At 41.5% G+C, this 19,678-nt stretch overlaps 3 protein-coding genes across 8 annotated transcripts; 2 read left to right on the top strand and 1 right to left on the bottom strand.

The window, feature by feature from the left end:
- Positions 1 to 7: 7 nt before the first annotated feature.
- LOC124405453 lies at positions 8 to 6,797 on the top strand. Of its 5 annotated transcripts, none has more exons than XM_046880340.1 (7): positions 8 to 144; positions 1,403 to 1,596; positions 4,153 to 4,381; positions 4,720 to 4,881; positions 5,171 to 5,378; positions 5,767 to 5,962; positions 6,603 to 6,797. In XM_046880340.1, exons 2-7 carry the CDS (start codon positions 1,505 to 1,507, stop codon positions 6,793 to 6,795), a joined length of 1,080 nt encoding a protein of 359 aa, XP_046736296.1. In that variant the 5' UTR covers positions 8 to 144; positions 1,403 to 1,504; the 3' UTR covers positions 6,796 to 6,797. The 5 variants fall into 5 exon arrangements, with proteins under 5 accessions (XP_046736296.1, XP_046736295.1, XP_046736294.1 ...); XM_046880339.1 differs by having other exon boundaries at positions 1,357 to 1,596; XM_046880338.1 differs by having other exon boundaries at positions 1,346 to 1,596.
- A 4,058-nt stretch (positions 6,798 to 10,855) lies between these two features.
- LOC124405452 (mitochondrial inner membrane protein OXA1L) lies at positions 10,856 to 13,032 on the top strand. 2 transcript variants are annotated; one of them, XM_046880337.1, is made up of 8 exons: positions 10,856 to 11,015; positions 11,151 to 11,322; positions 11,589 to 11,759; positions 11,842 to 11,985; positions 12,058 to 12,143; positions 12,248 to 12,472; positions 12,593 to 12,755; positions 12,822 to 13,032. In XM_046880337.1, exons 1-8 carry the CDS (start codon positions 10,950 to 10,952, stop codon positions 12,983 to 12,985), a joined length of 1,191 nt encoding a protein of 396 aa, XP_046736293.1. In that variant the 5' UTR covers positions 10,856 to 10,949; the 3' UTR covers positions 12,986 to 13,032. The 2 variants fall into 2 exon arrangements, with proteins under 2 accessions (XP_046736293.1, XP_046736292.1); XM_046880336.1 differs by having other exon boundaries at positions 12,248 to 12,517.
- LOC124405460 (MIP18 family protein galla-2) lies at positions 13,022 to 13,871 on the bottom strand. Its single transcript, XM_046880354.1, has 3 exons — positions 13,705 to 13,871; positions 13,542 to 13,621; positions 13,022 to 13,456 (listed from the first exon to the last, which is right to left on the bottom strand). Exons 1-3 carry the CDS (start codon positions 13,823 to 13,825, stop codon positions 13,187 to 13,189), a joined length of 471 nt encoding a protein of 156 aa, XP_046736310.1. The 5' UTR covers positions 13,826 to 13,871; the 3' UTR covers positions 13,022 to 13,186.
- Positions 13,872 to 19,678: the final 5,807 nt, after the last annotated feature.

The raw sequence follows: 19,678 nt of genomic DNA, 5'->3' as shown, positions 1-19,678 counted from the left end.
TCCACTGGTTTCTTCTTTCTCACAATCAGCTTCAGCTATCCTCCTATCCACTCACGCCAGACACAGTATTTTCTCCGGCGTAGAACGTAGAAGGACGCACTGATTAGTTCGCCCTCGCGACCTCGAATCCGGAGACCTACGCACGTGGACGTGAGTACTTAATCACTACTAGACTCTAATTCCCTACAGCATTGAACGATTTCTAACCTGCGTATTACCAGCATGTATAAATAGAACCGAGAACATCGCACGAAAATACGATGTTTGTCTTGCTTAGAAGTATTTTATACTTGGCAATCTGTTGCTCTTCTTCGTCCAATGGCACTGTACATAATACATACGTATGACAATAATTAGTAACTGTGTCATAATCGAATTACTTATGTTGAACAACCCCTAATCACCATTGCTTGAGTTCGTAAGGAACGTTTGGTTTCGCAAATTTCGATGCTAGTTGAGGGCATTGCAAAAACCCCAAAGGCATGTTTCTCCGTATGAATAAATAATTGTTACCATCGGTCGTGTGATCGCATATGATCAAAGGTTATGTTATGTTAGTAAAAACGATGCTGTTCTTCACTATTGACCTTGCGACCCCCCATTCTATACGTAATTCTGAACAAAAACACTCCAACACATTTTCATTTGTTGCAGAAATAAAGAAGTGGCACGAATTTCACGAACTTACTATCGCGATTTCGCAGAATCTATGCCATTTCTTTATTTCGCCGTCAAATGAAAATGTATTTTAGTGTTTTTGTTCAGAATTGCGTAGAGAATGGGGCTGTTAGGCTCTTGTTCGCGTATGAGATACTTGGATTTCGATATTTAGAGTTATATACGCCTACGTCGAAATCGACTAGTGCACCTCTGCGGTGCCCCTGTAGGTGCTATGATACCCCTGCGTACGATCAAGGCTGCAACCCTTCGTACACCCGTGACGAGCACACTGTTGACACGGGGCGAGATACTGTTTGTTAATTTTGGATTGCGAATTGGCACGGATTTAATTGCACGTTGACTGTTATTACCGCTGTTAAATATAGTTTTAAACGCATCATATGAAAGATATGTAATCGGTATTATTGTTTGTTTTTTTTTTGTTTGTTTTTTTCCAAAGAGTGATTCGAGATATTGATTGTTGTTAAAGTTGCACTAACTTCGAGCATGTAGTTCTGTAACCGGATTCAAATTCACATGTTAAAATATAGACAATGTCCGTGTATTGTTTATCTAATAAGGCTTATTTTTCTGCACGTTGCACAGTGATACAAATAAAAGCTTGGAATGTAACTGATTTGTGCAGATCAAGAAGATCTCGAAAACCTTGAGTCACTCGTCGTAGGTATTTTACAGAAAGTTATGCAACTCCTGATATCACCGCAGTGAATTTTCTGTTCAGACGTCTGGGAATTGGGGATAGATACGAACAAAACGAATGCATAAAATCCAATAAGTTATATCACTCGACGGCATGTGTTGAGTATTGGACGGAGGCCAGTCGATGAATTATTACAGTTTACCACCCGCTGCCGTTCCGATGCGTCAGTCGGAGGAGTTGAATTTCTTCTTTTCTACCGTTGGCATTCTTAGTAGGTATGTACTAATTTTTTTCAAATCTTGCTCTAAGTATGAAGTTGAGCATGAAACTGCATGGGCGGTACGCTTCTAGAACATAATTTGATTGTATCATTATCAATAATTTCCGTAAATTTCTCACGTTTTATGTAAAATCTCATAGTTCGAAAATTATTGCATAATTAATATGTAGTTGTCCTTACTTCGGAGAGAAAAAAAAAATTGGAATTCAATAAAACGTTTTGGTGATGAGTTCGAAGGTGAGAGGAAGTCGTGAACGCACATGAGTTGCGAAAATACGCTCCGTCAATCACGCGGATGTCATGATGCATTGTATACACGTACACGCTCTTCTACGCAGTGTACTTTGCCCGGTTATGAATTGTTGTAAAGAAATCGATATTTCACCGAGACTCAAACTCCTTTCCTATCTAGTCCGCGTTGGGTTATCAGTGAACCAATAGATTAAAAAATATTGATATGTTACCATTGCGTTCTGCTCTGAAACGGGAGTGAATAACAAGCATTTTGGACGTTTGAAGGCGACCAGATTCATGGGTAATTTGTTTGAAAATTTCAAGTTTTCAGGAATTTTATTGCCACTAGGCGGCTGACCAGATTTATCCTAATGTCTGGATTAATTGACACGTTTATATTTATTCGCTCAGCTACGTTACGTAATTTTTAATCCTTGAAGTGTTTGATAACTTAAAATCCTCTGCTTGCCTATCATACAACTATGATCCCCCTGATAATGCGCATCACAAAACCGCTTATATGACCGTGATAAGTTCAAACGTTGTAGCGGCTTGTGAAGTCATCCTCTGCGCTGCCATTTTGAGAAAAGGTCATTTTAAAAGTAAAATAATTGGCATTAATGAATTTAAATCTGTTTGATCCTCTTAATTTTGTGAGCGGTCTCTCTAGCAACGAAAAAACATTAGTTACTTACACAGAAGTGGTCCTTAGTATTGAAATAAAAAAAATCAGTCTAAATTCTCTCGCTGAAGATAGTCTGCGACGAGCAAATAAAAGGTTGAGAGTCAAGTATTCCAAAAATACTTTCGGGTCACTTGATATCTGAACAAAGGGGAAAATCGCTGATTATTACTAACTTTCTTCGATTAACACTGTAATAAAATTGGTTTATAGTCGTAGGATTTTTCATCCTATCCTTTCGCAAGCTCGAATATCTATTTAACAATACCTACGAAGCGAGTGAAAACCCGTCTGCGTTCTATGGCCAATTTTCCACACTCGGTTCTCGATATTCCTTCCCTATTTGATAGTCATAAATTAGCGTAAGCTGGCGTAAACCTGGGCTCTGCTCTTGGTCCAGGCGTCGGCTGAGAGTCCAGGATTCGTGGAGTGTGTCAGTGTGCTAAGGCCGGCTGACCAGGTCGGGTGTTTGCCCTCCCGTGGTCTAAGCGAGACTCTCGCGCGGTTATATTGATCCTCTACGGAGGCTGCGACGTCACGTTCCCGGAGTCCGCTTCTCACTGTCAGTATCGCGAGCGCGGCGAAAACGAGTTCTAACAGCATGTGAGAGCTCGCCCTGCACCCTGTGAAAACCAAAAAGCAAACGAAAAACACGTATACAATACACATAGAAATAAAGTGCCCGCACAGACTTTTCATCCTCATTTCGCGCTCCGCATGCGGTAACGCACGGACCAAACTTGCCGAGCTGGAATGATCCATAGCAATGCCTAATATTCGACCCCGGCTTAAGGTAACGATTACATGCCTATAATATCGTTGCACTTTATCGCTTAGCGTGTAATCATAACCGGCCGAATATTCCACTCCCAGTCCCTAAAGCTTTGTGTGTTGTGTATTAGTTACGTAAAGCGTTTTTCGCGCCCATAGTGTGCGTGTCACTCGTAAGTGGGCCTCTTCTCGCCCTAGGCTAAATGACTAACGCGGAGAAGTGCGCTTATCGCGCGTAGTCAGCCCAATCTTTCGTTATCTCACCGGTTCGACATGCCTATTACAGGGGCTTCAATCTACCTCTAGAACCGCAATTGAAAGGACGTTTCATAACTGCGCAGAGCACGAGGTTCGTGTATAAAGATCGTACTGGTAAATAGATAGAAATTTGTATTGTACAAGTCTGACTTTTCAGTACCATTCGTGATGTCATCGGTAAAATAATCTCATAATTGGAAGATCGAGGTATGTAGGCGCGGTTCAAAACTTATTTAACGATCTCCTCGCCGATTTTCTCCGCGATATTGCATGATTGAATGAACGTGAAACACACGCCCATCGGTGATCGAAATTTTCGGGAAGTAAAAACTTATTCTTAAAACTGAATCGATCCGCTACGGTCTCATTGCAGTGTTGGAAGGTATAACGTGCCGACATACCGCGGTAAGGCGATTCGATCCCTATTCAGTCGAAACATCATGACCCAGTTCACGGAGCCCGTCCTAGTGAACTGTTTTAGTATAAAAAATCAATAGGTATCATGCTGGATTGTGGAGGCCCTTAAATTCTATAATCGCTATGTTGAATATGCATGAGGTCTACCCCTGTGTGAACAAAGCCGGTTGAATTTTCAAAACGTTACAGTGATACCTGCCCGAGCGAGCCCGCGGGGTCGCAAGAAGCCCCGGACATGGCGGTTCAGATTTTGGACGTTGATCACCTGGCGATCAGTGCCATCGTCACCGTCGCGATGCAGCTTATCTTTTTCATCATTGCTGCAACCTTGCAGATAGACAAGGTCACCGACTTTGCGGGGGGGACGAATTTCGTCATCATCGCTTTACTCACCTTCTTTCTTGGTCAGGATGGAAAGGTATGTTTCGATTTTCAGATTACCTAAACCGGTTGCTCTCAAGCCTTATTTTTCTCATCGGGAAAATCAGGCGATGCCTTACTCTCCGAGAATATATAAATTTCCTTTTCGCTTTGAGCATTCACGTGTTGCACTTACAGATATACGTGACAAAGTTTGCACAGTAGGTTTGTGCGTTGGTCATATACATATTGCATTTTGAAACTGTTCAACTTGGGTGATCAATTATATACAGGAATGTTTTCATTGTACGAAAGTTCTACAAATTCGATGAAACTTCACAATATCGCACAAGGAAATTAACACGGGGAAACTAACTTCATCAATTATTTTTTCAGAACTACGATAGTCGCCAATTGATGGTTACAATTTTCATCTGTCTCTGGGGTGCACGACTATCGGGCTACCTGCTGTACAGAATTCTAAAGATAGGAAGGGACAAGAGGTTTGACGATCGTCGAAGTAACGTTATCCGTTTCGCCGTTTTCTGGACCTTCCAGGTACGTGCAAAATATATCCCCTGCGTGAGTTTGACGTACGTGCATCTTTAAAGAGCCGACTTCTGGTTGCTTAAATCCAGTAAATCTCTCGCTACGTACCTTTTTTTCCTGAAATATGGCCGCAAGAACACCAAAAGTGAATTTAGTTCATCGTCGATAATTTCAACACTCTTTACTTTACTTTATCCCTCGTTCTCAAAGGGTGAGGTCAACATTTATGGTACATGCACATGAAATATTCGAATTTTTAATATCCATCGAATAATTATTATTTTTTATTGTTTCACAGGCGGTTTGGGTATTCGTCGTTAGCTTGCCGGTGATATTCATCAATTCTCCGCGGCACAAAATTCCACCTGCACCAAAGACGATGACTACCCTGGACAGCGCCGGAACTGGACTTTTCGTCATCGGGCTTCTGGCCGAAACGTATGCCGATCTGCAGAAGTTCTCGTTCAGATCAGACCCCGTGAACGACGGGAAGTGGTGCAACGACGGTGAGAAACTGCTTGCTCGTATTTATTTTTCCAAATTATTGAGACGAAATTACACGGAAAATTCTTCGGCCGATACATACGTTACGCAAACCCGCGATGACGGAGGCAACGCAGGATTCTATTAATAACACCAACTTCTGATATCGATCGTGACTAGTCACGCCGACAGAGTTCGGTTTATTGATAATTACTTCGTTATAGAGGGTGGCGTAATCGTGCCTAGTTTTTACAGTGCTTAGCCATGCATGGGCTTAGATATTAAAAAATGATTCGAGATCAAAGCCCCTAAAATTTTTCACGAAGAAAAGTTCGGCCCTTCGACCGCTTTTCCTGCTCTCACGATTCGAGCGCTTCACATGAAATTGAATGTCTATGTCTTTTCCCTCAGGACTATGGCGGCTTTCACGGCATCCAAATTATTTTGGTGAAATTGTCGTTTGGTGGGGAATATTCATCATTTCGTTGAACGTAATTGAGGGTGTTGAATACGTCGCCATTGCATCGCCCTTGTTCACGACTTTCCTTCTGCTATTCGTCTCTGGGATACCCCTGCTGGAAAAATCAGCCGACGAACGATACCGAGAGTAAGTATATACATTATTCCGCACCGCCGCGTTTAACTTTGGATTTATGTATACTGTACCGATATTTCACTGACCTGAATCAACTACTGGCAATTCTGCTAGTTCTCGAATTTTAAACGCAAAAAATCAGAACCAACGAACGAGCAAAAAATAACAACCACCTCGGTGATTAACGATTACGGGCCTACAAGAGATCGCCTTTGCAGTTGGCATCAAACGTTTATAACAATCACTGGTGGCTTCTGTAATGTTGAAAGGAAAAAATTACGAACGGTTTGGCAAACGCGGAAATAGCTTTGGCAGCGAAATTTATATTTGGCTCGCATCAGCCGAAACCCGATAGTTCCAATACGTGCATACAGATATCAATATCACTTCGTACGTGTTTGCGCATTTATGTGCATATGGGGTCGGTAAAAGTACCGATGAAGACGAATAAAGTCAAGTAAGTTTACGGTGTGGAACTACTCTCGAAGAGCACGCGTTGATGAATAAGCGGAGCCTTTGAGTATGCCCTGTAAAAAATATAATGTTTACCCGGAGGAGTAGAATTGGAATCAGTAATTTTCTCATACCATATAATACAGGGAATTTGCGAGACTGCAGTACATACAAAATGAATAATGACTCGAATTTTCAGTAATCCGGACTATCGGTACTACAAGCAGTCGACTTCTCCGCTGATCCCGATCCCGCCGTCGATATACGTCGAAGTGCCGTGGTTCCTGAAGTTCATATTATGCTGCGAGTTTCCGCTGTACGATTCCCTCGACGAGAGGCCCCAGCCGGCAGCAACCGAATCGACTTCGATCAGCAACGCGGCTTCCACGTAGCTGTAGCCGTACGTCGGGGGTCCAGCCTCGGCACCCGGCGTACAAACTGCCTGCACGGCTAGCACGGCGAGCACAAGCACGGCCCTCTGAGCTTCCGCTCGTACCCACGTCGTCGGTTTCTTCTACCTCGTCCCCGCTTTCCTCGGGCGAAGAAACCCCCGACTGGACGTTCAAGGCGACCGGAAATCTCCCCGCGTTTCAGTCAGCTGCTCGACCAGATATCGCGGATTCAAATTCCGACGCTCCCAACGCCGGAAAATCAGCTGACGCTCTCTGCGCGTCGTACATCCGTGATGACAGAGCAGGGAGAGTTCGATACCCGAAGACTCGAGCCCCAGGCTTTACTTTCCGGGGCCCTGTGACTGTCGAAACGGGTCGCACCAGAATCGACGGTGACCGAAGCAAGGGTGCCAAGGGAGCTCAGAGGGACAAAAAAATGTGCAGACAGTTTGCGGTTGACCTAACGTCGACCGGAGGCAAAGAGGAAAGCAGACCTGTACCCACCAGACAATCTAGCTACGAAAAATCAAGTATATCGTTCGAAAATCCGAGCTACTCGGGTCACGTTGCAGGGTCCAAAGTCACCGGAAAAACTATTCGCGAGAGGAACAACAGCCCGCAAGTATCTTTCGAGGAGAAAAGCTTGGGTCCGAGACGAGTCGAAGAGTCCGGGAACACGGCGGCCTCGAGTAAACCCAAATTTTCGAGGTCGGCAACCCTCGAGTGGACCTTCGAAGGCCCGAGCACCGCGCCGCCGTCTTCCGACTGGATCGACTCCTTCACGAGACAGCACGGACTCGCGGAGTGGAACTCGCCTCGTAGCCGTCGTTCGAGTTTCGCCAGTGCTGCCAGGTCCAGTCTCGACAATCCGAGAACCGGGACGAAGCACAGAGTTTTATCAAAGTCTCCGTCCGCTCCAACTCACGATTCGAATTCCACTTCGGTCAAGGATTACGGGTCGACAAATTCCTCGTTTGAACACCACTCCACTGATCCTATACCCGATGTCACGGAGATTCGTGTTCCTGTTCACCAGACGACGAGATCCGTTTCCTCCGAGGGAACGGAGAAGCAAGAGAAGTCGAGCAGTTGGTCCAGAAAGTTCGGTATAACGGGATCCCAGTTTCTCGCGACCGGGTGGACGGTTTCCACCAAACGTTCTCCGACTTATCCGTTGATCCCGCCCTCGTCGGAGTCTGAAAGGTCCGAAACCGCGGGTGAATCGTCGCTAGGAGATCCTGGACACTCAGTATCAATCGAGATGACTAACGCCGACGTTGATCTTCCGTCTACCGGACTTTCCAGTTCTAAGTTCCGCGGTAAACTGAGGAGGACGTCTTCGTCGGAGACCAGCTGCATCGCTGGAAATCAAGCGGGACCGAGCGCCGATCTGGACCCGGTCAGGAGACGAATTTCCGCAATTACGAAACTCCACAGATCACCGAGTGGGTCGAGCAGAAATCAACTTGATACTGTCGTCCAGGTTAATCCCAGAGCGGGGAGCGGATGGCTATCAATAGCGAGGAACCAACGTGCTAAAATAAAGAAGTGTCGGACTGTTGGTAAACTTTATACGACCGTCAAAGTCGAGGATGACGATGTCAGTGTTCTGGTTTCTATGGATTGACATTTTTGACATTATAACGTGCCGAAGTAATTATATATACATTGTGATTGAAGAATTTTTATATATTTTCGCAGCATTCAATCAAAAGTGATCTTATTATTTTTGTTATCATTTTATCTACTCCGTTCCTGAGCGAGGTATAATTGCACATACCTATATTGTCATACTTTTTCCTTGTGATTATATCCAATTATGGTGCTACCTACGTGCGATGTCTGTATGCGAACGGAAAATGAGCAATCTGTACGAGCTGCGTTCCGATCGATCGGAACATGCATATTAATTAGGGATTAGAAATGATTTTAAGCTGCAGAGTAGCACCTTAAATAATTTGTGACGACATCAAATATACCGAATTTTCCAGATTTAATCTGACTGTTTGTGACCACGAGTGGTTTATAGAATGAAGGTCAGTTTTCAAATGAATTTTTAGACGATTCCATGTTGCGTATAAAAATATCAGATTTTGCAGACATGCGGAATAGGTAGATAATGTTCGGATACCCAGTTTAGGTATGATATACTTACATAGACTGTTGGAGCAGTTAGGGATTTAGCAGAGATCACTGCACTTATTAGTTGACGAGCTAGCGCCGCGTGATGATTATTTTAGTGTCGTTCGTTAGCTTGTCGCTAATTAATTACATATTTGAAAATTTTCAAGTATCTTGAAGTGTAATTTGCACGAGAGATTTTCCAATCTTCAAACAAATTTCGTGAATATGCATAAAAAATTTTTGAATATGTACAACGTTGATGCGGCAATATTAAATAAACATATCTACAGTCAAATTTATAGCCCAACAATCTGTTGTGAAATTACTATTCGATAATTAAGGATTTTTTAGGGTTTGTATAGAAGATAATAGAGGCAGTCGATCTCGCATTACTTGTACTTCTATCGCATGAATCGAAGGTTAAATATATAGGCATACTCATATTGTATTGTTATTTCTTTGAGTCGTCATTTCGGTAAATCTGGCAAATATCGAAAAGTCGTTCTGACCGATCTTTGGAAATAAATCAGTGAGTACGCAAATTATTAACGAATAATTAGCGTATAGGTATACGTAACTGACATAGGTGTAAACTATTAGATTACTCTAGGAAGTTAGATAGTTTTAATCTTTACCTCGTCATAGTAAATTCGCATAGGAAAGAGAAGTTTTTCGTGGAATATGAATTTCCACGATATCAACGGAATTTTCGTACATATTACGATTCATAATTGCTCCAGATATAATTATATCAACTTATACACTTTGGGAAAATGTACTTACTAAAGAAGGACTATAGGATAGACCAAATTCATTGCTCAGCTACAAAATATATATAGTAGTCCGACCGAGTCTGCTACTTTTACTTGCGCTATAAAAGTGCAAGAAACTTTCAGAATCCTCAACTGGCAACTTTAGACTGCCGTTCAAGCAAATTTTTTATCATGCAGAAAAGTAGCTTATTACGATTCGAAGATTGTACTAATTGCATGAACATCACACAGGAAATACAAACAGATGGATGTTGGATGTTTGGAAATTGAAAAACTGAGTAACAGGCATATCTCAATGAAGGTGAGGTGGTACCCGCAGAAACTAATACTTTTTGTAAAAAATTATCCATCCAATCAAAACTTGACGTTCTCACCTAAGCAAAAATCAAAACAGTGAGACTTGCTGAAAACTATCGTTACAATTATGAGCTCCTACACGGCTCGACGAATCAGTCTGACTTGAGAGTTTGAAAGGTTTATATCATTACTATTTGTAACTTGCGATATTGTTATCATTAAATGTGTACATATACAATATTTATATAAATATATCAAGTTGCAAGTGCATGACTGGACTGCGTCTGTACTGTATACATATATTGTGGTATCGTGGTATAGTTATATAAAGCGAGATGATGACCACCTTACTTCCATTTTATGTAATAACTATTAAGATACAAATAATGTAATTTATGCGCTAAATTGCGGTGAAATATTTATATATGACACAAATTCTATTGGAAGAGTGAAAGGAAAATACAGGCTGTTATATAAAAATAAAAACATTTGAAAGCACCACATGCATATCGCCTTCTAAGTATACTGTTTTATTTCATTGCCAAATCGCATAACTATCAATTTTGGAAACACGCATTAATCACAATGTATTTCTTCTTTGCCGTCATTGCGAATCATAATGAAATTTATGAAGTTTATTCTATTCATTCGATCAGTCTACAATTTCATGGTAAAATTAGAGATCAGTGACAATCGGCGTTTCGGAGCTGATTGAAATTTGTTGCACAGTGAAGTATGCAGTTACAGTGTTGCGGTAATTCCTCTACGGGTAATTCCATTTCGCACAAAATTCGTACAACCGTAAGTCCGTGATGCTGAGCATCACTGCTGGCGCACGTGACGTAACAACTTGCGAAGAACCAAAACCAACACAGAGCGCGGCGTGGATTTTCTACGTTCGATGCGTGAAAATCGTACGCCGATTATTAAATAACAGGGTGAGGAATCGTTCCGTGAAAAATGTTGTCGCGAATGACGTTAAGGGTGCAGAATCGAATGCTGGCAAAGGCGTATGGTGTGTCAAAGGTAAGCGAGTCGAGTTCACTTTTTGAGGTTATAATCCAGCTTTGCAATGTTCTGTAATAACAAAATATGATTTCTTGTCAGGTGACAAGTCTTGTTTGACAGTACGCACGCTTAATGGAGTGTGATTTTTGACAGGTTCTCGTTTCTCACAGATCACTTCACGTGATACGTAAATTTGATAATACAGCATTGAAAAATTTCCCTTTCGGGTTGTCGCGACACAAACCAATCCTTGGAGCAGCTTTCGTTCGATATGCCAGCACAGATGAGGATAACATACCTGACAACTTTCTGCAGAATATACCCGGTATTATACCTTCATGTGTATTAAAACTTGTTCTCAAGTGTTCATCGGTCCTTTCTCCAAGTTTCTTCGCCCTTGCTGATTAACTGAAAAACAGACAATGTTACCGAGACACTGGGATTCAACAAATTTATTGGAACAGTTCACTAAAAATTCCATAAACTGTTTTCGTTATTGGCCTTTGTTATCATAAGTTCTGAAATACGATCTCCTTTTCCGATGTTGCTGCATTGTTTGGACCATCTCGATGATTGATGTTAAAATTTCAGAACCCCCATCACTACCTGCACCAGAAGTGGTAGATATTGTTCAGGGTCTACGTGAACCACCTATAACTGATCTAGGCCTAGGAAGCTACTGGCCACCGGGCCTCATTCAGTCTGCTTTAGAATACTTACATGTTGGTCTGGATATACCATGGTGGGGGACGATAATGATCGGTAATACGAGCTGTGTATTTCACTATTGATATCATTTTTTTCAACTTTTTTTGAGTCTTTTATGTAACGAAGAACATTACAGGCACCGTGTGCGTGAGGCTTTTGATATTCCCACTTTTCGTTAAGACGCAAAGGAATGCAGCAAAAATGCGTAACGAACTACCCGGAATGCAATATATTCAGGATAAGATCACAGAGGCAAGAGAATATGGAAATGAATTTGACGGTATGATTTATGAATGACATACTATGAGTTGTTATTTGTTGAGTTTATTAATTGTTTGTAATATGTATCCAGCTGCAAGACTTTCGCATGAACTTCGTGCATTTACGAGATCTAAAGGGATTTCTCCATATCAAGCTGTAAAGATGCCCGTCATACAGGTAATGCATCAAAATTATCGTAACATTTGCCAGATTCTTTTTGTTCTTATGTTTTGCCAATAGTTCAGAATATCTCGATCAAACTTTGTCATAATTTCTTACAGGCACCGGTATTTTTATCGTTTTACTTTGCACTCAGAGGTATGGCAAACGCCCCAGTGGAAAGTATGCGCACTGGAGGTCTTTGGTGGTTTACAGACCTAACTATTCCTGATCCATACTACTTGTTACCGATACTAACTAGCGCCACAATGTATGTAACGTTAAAAGTTGGAGCTGACGGGATAAAGCTAGACATGATGGGACCTATTGCAGTACATGCAATCAAAGTAATTCCTGTCGTCATGCTTATTTTCATCGTGAAATTTAATGCAGTAAGTTGGTAACTGTGAATAGTAAAAAGAAATGTGTTGCTCACTATCTTCATTCAACTTCTACCTTGGTTTCAGGCTATATTAGTATACTGGACAACGACAAATTTTATATCGTTGGCTCAAGTTACGCTTTTCAAGATTCCATCAGTTCAAACCTTTTTCAAAATCGACAAAGCCATTGAGCATCCACCGTCAGCAACTGCTTCGAGAAAAGGATTCGTCAAAGGATTCAAAGAATGTAAATTATTACATAATCGATTACAGGTCGGTCTGAAATCTTTCAACCAATTTATCATTGTTGCAGCTTGGTCCAACATGAAACTGGCTGGGGCATTACAAGACAGAGGCGAAGCAGATCACATGGAATTTGAACGGGCTGGACGGGGGCCTGTACCAAAAACGTATAAATATAATCCCACCACACAAGCACTACCACCGTCAGGGGTTATGGCCCGGAAACAGGATTGAGTTGTTGTAAATATAATGTGATAATAAAAGAAAAACTTTAGGCATAACTTGTCATTCATTTACTCCATCAATCATTCATACGAATTACAATTGAATTTTTACATCAAAATTTTACTCTAGTATTACATATTATATACAAAACCATGTACATTACTCACTATTGGGAGTGAATTATTCTTATATCTAGTGGATGTGGAACTTTTACATTTTCACAGCAATGCATTGGTTGATTACTTCAATAAGGTGATTATTTTCCAGTGCAGCTGCGACTCTTTCCTTATCGGCAAGCTGCTTGTTTACCGCCGTTTCAGAGGCGTGTGTTCCTGGCGTTATTTCAACATTCACTTTAAACCTTGACGGCAGAGCACGCAGAAGCTGAACTCTAATAGAGAGACCGATCAGCGTTGCCATGCTGCAGTGAGGTATCGTAGGCGTGAATTTAACATGGACTTTATTGCGCTTATTATCGACCTGAAAGTAGCCAGATATCAGAATAAAACTCCTAATCCATCGGGCTGAAACTGCTAGAAACGACATAACCTAAATGGCTACGTACCTCAATGAGGCTTTGTTCAACAACGTTCAATTCCTCCAGAGTTAGAGGGTGTTCCGGATCGTTGATATTGCGAATAAGATCTGTAAATTGTAAAAAATTTTAGTTCCCTTATAATCACGTGGGTGTGCGACTACGGACTAAAACTGCGAGAGGTTACAATTACCGAATATTTCTCGTGAGTCAAACTCATCGACAACATCCTCGTCTTCGTCCTCAGCTGTGATTTCCCTTTCGTGAACCTTTTTGTACAATTTTGGATTAGTATTTTCTAACTGATCAGCCATTTTTGTTTTATTAATAGGTGCAACCACGGTACCCCGGCGGTACTACGACGGCGATTTAAATGCGGAGTTCGTATTTATTTTCAACGAGAATTCAAAAAACGTCGCAAAGATGGCGCTGCTAATCGTCATCCAAAGATTCAACCACTCAAAGTCCACAAAGTCATGCATCTATTTCAGCAGTCAAGCATCGCTGATGTGTATGTCACGCTGCGGAATACAGGAGCCGAGGTTCCACCGCTGTTAAATAATACAGTTTATACGTCGCTCATTTTTCTATTTTTTCCATATATTTTACATTAACACGCTGAAATAAAGAGTTGACGATAAACACGGAGCGACAAGTAACTAAAGAAATAACGATCTGCGAACTATGCTAGGATTTTCATAAGAAAGATTAGCCTTAGTCGTAATAGTCTATGCGGAATCAGACAATTTGACCCTTTTTATATTTCGTTGAAACTTTTTTCGATAGTAGCATCTTTACGATCAGCAATTTTATCCTTTCTATGTTTACTCGTGGAATGAGGTTTGGGTAAAAAACTATTCAAAAATTTAAAAAAAATTGTAAATAAATGAATTCGGGATTTTGAGATGATATTTTGCCTGAAAAATTTTCAAATATACATAAAATTATGAGGGTTGAAATCTCTAATTTCCGAATTGCAATCCTCTCTATGCGTGTATATCACTTGCAGTAATAACAACGATAGCTGCCTTACTACAGGCTGATGCGCTTTACGAATACTCTAAACACATGTCTCACGTCTTTCAACATGGGTCTTAAAAATAAAGAGTATCGAGCGTATGTTTCGCATTGTAACTACGAAAGTATATTACACAAGGTCCGGCTCTACACCGTCCGGACGGTCGCACCCTTCGGCAAGAATGAAATATAGGGTCTGTAGTTGAAGTTGGAGCCTATATAAGTATATACCTATACCTACGGCCATACCCTACGTGCAGTTGATGCGCGAACCCCAAGTGAAGCTGGGGGGGAGGCGCCGGGGGAAGATGGAGCTAAATTACCCGCAGCCGTCTGGGGGTGGAGTGGTGCAAAGTGAGGCTGGACTTTGATTATGTACTTGCATGCGACGGTTGCGCGAAAATCGTTGCGGTGGGTGAGCGTTTCTTCATGATTTCCAATCATCCGGCTAATTCGTTCTTTCTTTTGTCTTCTGCTGACCAATTTTCGAAGGGGAAAAGAAGGGTTTTATTTTCAATAAATATTACAATTTTTAATATTGCATACTTAATTTTATCTTGTATTAATGAATTTCTCAAAATGATACGCGAATCCTAGACGGAAGTGAGAACTAATTAGCAATTCAGTGAGGTGAAAGCAGAATTTGCTTCATTCCACTGTCACTACGTAACTACTTACTCGTATCTAACACATACATACTCAGCATACATACATACACACATACATACACTCACAAGTGTGGCTTTATCAACATTGGAACGGTAATTATGTGAAGTTCAAGGTCGAAGCAATGAGAGCTCCTAAGAACCAGAATCGCGATGATGGGAGGAGTGATATCTACACGTATGCATTCATATATTATCTCGAGCGTGAGTTCGGCATTTCTCGCATATTATGAGTATCTACATATATATATACCACTTCAATGGCCTTTCACCTCTAACCGTAGGCCTTTACTTGCGCCTAGTCTAGACTTTGGCTTTAAGATTACGTAGTCTTATATTTTTCATTGGCAACGTTTCGTTGCGGTGGAACCAATGTGAAGCTTCTTCTGGTGTGCTTATGAAAGGGTGTCCATTGAATTTTACTAAAAAAAAAAGTACTTTTCCAAATTTCATGTAGAGTGAAATAAATTTTTATCCAATTTCAATATATTATACGTATACTGTTCAACAGTTAAAAATTAATTGTAAGTAAAGGAAATAACGCTCTTTACTTTCGTATCACTTGATGCTACATTTTTTTCAGTATGCTTCAGAATCCTATCGAATAACTTTTTAAAAAAATTTCCTTTCGGTACGGCATTTCGAATTCGTTCTCTCACTTGTTTACACGCTTTGAATTTTTATACCTCTGTTGAGATAGATTGATGAAATTCTAAACTTTACAGAATCCCCCCTGAATGCGATGAAACGCTTGATTCGACCTCGCCTACCAGCGTTTAACTCTACGTTAAACATGGCTCACGTGAACCGTGTCAATTGACTTTATTCTCTTCAGCTGTAATTGATAGAGCCCAATTGTTTTGGAATTTGCTCCATCAATCCCTACTCCACAACACAAAAAAAGAGTTTAACTGGAGATTGACATTCTTCAATTAATTGATCAACCACGACACCCTCTTAGTTTTCTGCATTGAGTTGATTTATCTAATACACGTGTAAATCAAACATGTATAGACTTCTCGCAAGAATTAAGATTGAAGATCAAGAAGTTCGGTACTTTTGATGGAAGTATATTTTCGACAGATGCACAAGCTGATACATTTTCGCCAAACGATTTGTGAATTTGATCAGCTAAATGAGTACTAATTATCGCCACTTCTAACGTGTTACGTAACGTCCATAAACTCGATAAATACAGTTATGAAGTTGTAAGTAATTATACTCATTTGTGTGGCTGCAGTTTCGGATGGCACATGGTATGGTCTTGCGTTTTCACGTCCTTGTTGCCATATGTGGCAGATGGTTTGGTAAACGTTGGTAAACTAAAAACAAGATTACCAACCGCAGTGCGTCGCCTGTTTCTTCTATCTTGATATTTGGTACGTAATATTCCTGCTTCACATTTCTTTGGTGGTGTATCTTTATCCGCGGTCTGATTAATCTCTGCGAGTCCCCTGTGTCGTCGCCAATATTTCGTAATGAAAAGAAGGATATAATTCTGAGTAAGAAGGATTATATCAAAAGACGGCTGGATTGAGCCAGGGAGCTTTTCTTGACCAATGGCTTCTGAATTTAATCAGTGTCCCTTGATTAAGCGCGTACAACATACAACCCTAACTAAACGGACGCGCCTTCCTTGTTTCGGAACCCGTGTAACTTGTTAAAAGTTAAAAAGAAAAAAAAGTTGGAGTATTCTGATTTATGAAATAATATTCTGCAATTATTGCTCTATCAGACGTTTTTCTGGGGTAAACACAATATTCCAGCATCACTCGAGGATATCAGGATTCACTGTCACGACTGTCGAAACGGAGATGAAAGCAGCGGCGAAAATCAGCTCCGTAATAAGCTTGAAGACGAACATGAGTGACCCTCTTTAAATCTAGCCCTTCTTTCTGGGAGCTTCGGCACTTGAGTCATACCACGTGGTCTGCAGTCTGAGTTATTCGACAAAGTCGAGCCTGCAGGCTGTCAAAAACGAGGGTGCACAGAAGTGCTGCATGCATAGACGTGAAGCGCGAAAATGGAACGGGATGAAGAGATTACCCGCAATCTCGAGACTCGAAGAGACAATGAAGCGCGAGGAAGGATCGAGTTGATTGGCACGACGCCAGACGAAAGCACCTTTGTTGAAACCTATAATACCCATACACACTCCGTTTTCCGTCGAACAACTTCCTTTCCATTCCGAAAGCCTCGTTTCTGTCCCTCCTTTTGGCAAGGATCACAGTGATCTCCCGTCTCGGAGTTCGAAGTCGCGGGCTCTTAAAGATGAACCAAGAGCAATACGGTTGCACTCGTGACAGTACGTGTGAATTTCGCGCAACAATACGGGAATTCTCAGTGTTTTAAATGTTTGTTTTTTTTCTAATACTTTTATTATAAATAACTGTAGTCGATTTCTCGTTGCAGTTCAGCGCTCCAATCGCTCGAAGGAATGACGTGTCTGTGCCGAGGGATTATATAATATATTTTGATATTCGATGAAATTGATACCGAATGAAATACTCGGGTGGTTCATTCATAAGAAACGCGTTTTCCAGGTTCCAGTTCAAAACGAATCAGCTTATACTGGCATTGTAATGTGAAATCCAGATGTGGGGGGGGGGGGGGGGGGGGGATACTTTCTCATGCGAGATTGCCGGTGACTATAAATTCCGTGAGTTTCTGTAGATCTGAAGCGCCGTCACAGGCTTCCACTCAACCTGCAGATACGATATTATAATACCATTAATACCGAGGCCGACAGGCCTCACAAATTCCGTAAATTGTTCTCGGCGCTATATACGAAGAGTAGAGGGTCGTTACACCGGTTTAACTATGCAGGAAGACGGTCTGATCGTGAGCCTCGTCGTTACGGTATAGGTACGAGAGAACGAAGGTATATGGGATAAGTGACGACGCGTGTGCGTCGACTTTAAAACGTGATTAGGGCGCTGTTACGACCAGGCTGATGAGCGTGCTCGCGTCTTACGCTCGAGTGATCGTGCCAATAATTTTTCCTCCTTGCTTCCCGGAGCTCCTGCAGGACCCTCTACGTCAGTCTCACGTACCCGTGCAGAACAGCCCTTATTTCAAGGAACCAACAGACTCAAGTTCATATTTCTAATTGTGAAAGGAGAGCGCAGGCGTCTCTGAACTTGAAACTTGTACTTTTCGCAGAGACACGTAATTAATCCTGCGCGTCTATAAGGGAAGAGCTCGAGTTCGGCCCGCAGGTAGCATCATTTTTCATCTCGTTCGCTTCTTTGTTTATCAGCGAATAGAAAAAGTTCTGAACTAATCGTTAGTGAGCGGATCGCGATCCTCAGCTCTTCCATTTCTCTTTTCTGCTCTATTTCCCAGCGTCGATTAGCGCGGAATTTGAAGGTAAAAAAATCAGCGTGTTGTACGTGCGATTTATTCGATATGAAATTTCATCGGTATTCAATTTGCACTAATTCCGTCGAAGGAAATTTCCGCGAACAATTTTTCTTTACTCCGGATTTTACGCAATTTTAGCAAAATGTTTATACAGAGTGTGGTAATAAGTAGGTATAGTATATACCCACAGGTACCTATATGTGTACGTCGGAGTAGATAAGAAGATTATTAAAAGCACCGAGAGTCCGAAATACCCCAGGGAAATGGGCGAGGAGGAGGAGGACGAAGCGGGGCACAAATACGGAAAAGGATACCGTTGCGGAGCGAGGATTATAATATGTATGTACCTGCGTACTTTGACGGTAACGGGATTTGCGTTGGCATTTCTCTTCATTCGGTACGAAATACTAGACAGAATTTAGCCCTCATCGTTAATTTTCCGTGCTGTTTAGTCAAAGCTCGAGTATATATTGCTCGCAGTGCAGAGATTCTCGGTATCTGCACCTAATTGGTAATAAAATCTTATCCAGATCAGTAATAGTTTGTTGGAAACGATTTTCTCTCGACGGCTACAGACAGCGTTTCACGTGAATCGTAATAACCGTAAGTGTACACGACCTTCCCCATATCATAGCGCTGCTCCTCATGCATATCATGAGCGTAGATACGCATAAGGTTGTGCAATGCGCATGCTAGGCAAGCATGTAAATTGTGTTTGCTTTAGCGACGCTTTCCTCGTTCCGTATCTTGGGACGCCGGAGGAGAAAGAATTTTTGTTTGTCTTCCCTCGCCCGCCGCCTGATGAGACATTTTTAACTCTGCTCCACTAGGGCCTCTGACGAAAGATGTTTTTTGGTCCACACTCACTTATCTCAGCCATGTGGCAACATATTTTGACTCATCGTTAGGTTAGTTTAACTTTGAAGCATCCAATCGATGTGCAATTTCAGTAAAGTTTACATTGAACCTGATAACAGAAAATTTGTTTCTTTTTAACCATAAGAAAATGTGACTTGTCAAAAGTTGCGGATCACGATGGGAGAAATTCCGAAGCCTATGGATTTGGTTACAAAGGCTTAATTATTAACAACGCTGGAGTAATTATTACCATGCATCGTTATA

The sequence above is a fragment of the Diprion similis genome, chromosome 4 (assembly GCF_021155765.1).
Source record: "Diprion similis isolate iyDipSimi1 chromosome 4, iyDipSimi1.1, whole genome shotgun sequence".
In the NCBI taxonomy this organism is placed as follows: domain Eukaryota; kingdom Metazoa; phylum Arthropoda; class Insecta; order Hymenoptera; family Diprionidae; genus Diprion; species Diprion similis.
Note: the sequence above shows the minus strand (reverse complement) of the source record. Positions and strands in the feature narration are given on the sequence as shown.

Excerpts from the sequence above, each read along its gene's own strand:
- LOC124405453 (XM_046880340.1), top strand. The coding sequence starts at position 1,505 with ATGAATTATTACAGTTTACCACCCGCTGCCGTTCCGATGCGTCAGTCG. Across the intron at positions 1,597-4,152 it reads ACCGTTGGCATTCTTAGTAG|TGATACCTGCCCGAGCGAGC; the intron begins GTATGTACTAAT and ends AAAACGTTACAG. Across the intron at positions 5,963-6,602 it reads GCCGACGAACGATACCGAGA|TAATCCGGACTATCGGTACT; the intron begins GTAAGTATATAC and ends TCGAATTTTCAG.
- LOC124405452 (XM_046880336.1), top strand. The coding sequence starts at position 10,950 with ATGTTGTCGCGAATGACGTTAAGGGTGCAGAATCGAATGCTGGCAAAG. Across the intron at positions 11,016-11,150 it reads AGGCGTATGGTGTGTCAAAG|GTTCTCGTTTCTCACAGATC; the intron begins GTAAGCGAGTCG and ends GATTTTTGACAG. Across the intron at positions 11,760-11,841 it reads GTGGGGGACGATAATGATCG|GCACCGTGTGCGTGAGGCTT; the intron begins GTAATACGAGCT and ends AGAACATTACAG.
- LOC124405460 (XM_046880354.1), bottom strand. The coding sequence starts at position 13,825 with ATGGCTGATCAGTTAGAAAATACTAATCCAAAATTGTACAAAAAGGTT. Across the intron at positions 13,622-13,704 it reads TGACTCACGAGAAATATTCG|ATCTTATTCGCAATATCAAC; the intron begins GTAATTGTAACC and ends TACAATTTACAG. Across the intron at positions 13,457-13,541 it reads TTGAACAAAGCCTCATTGAG|GTCGATAATAAGCGCAATAA; the intron begins GTACGTAGCCAT and ends GGCTACTTTCAG.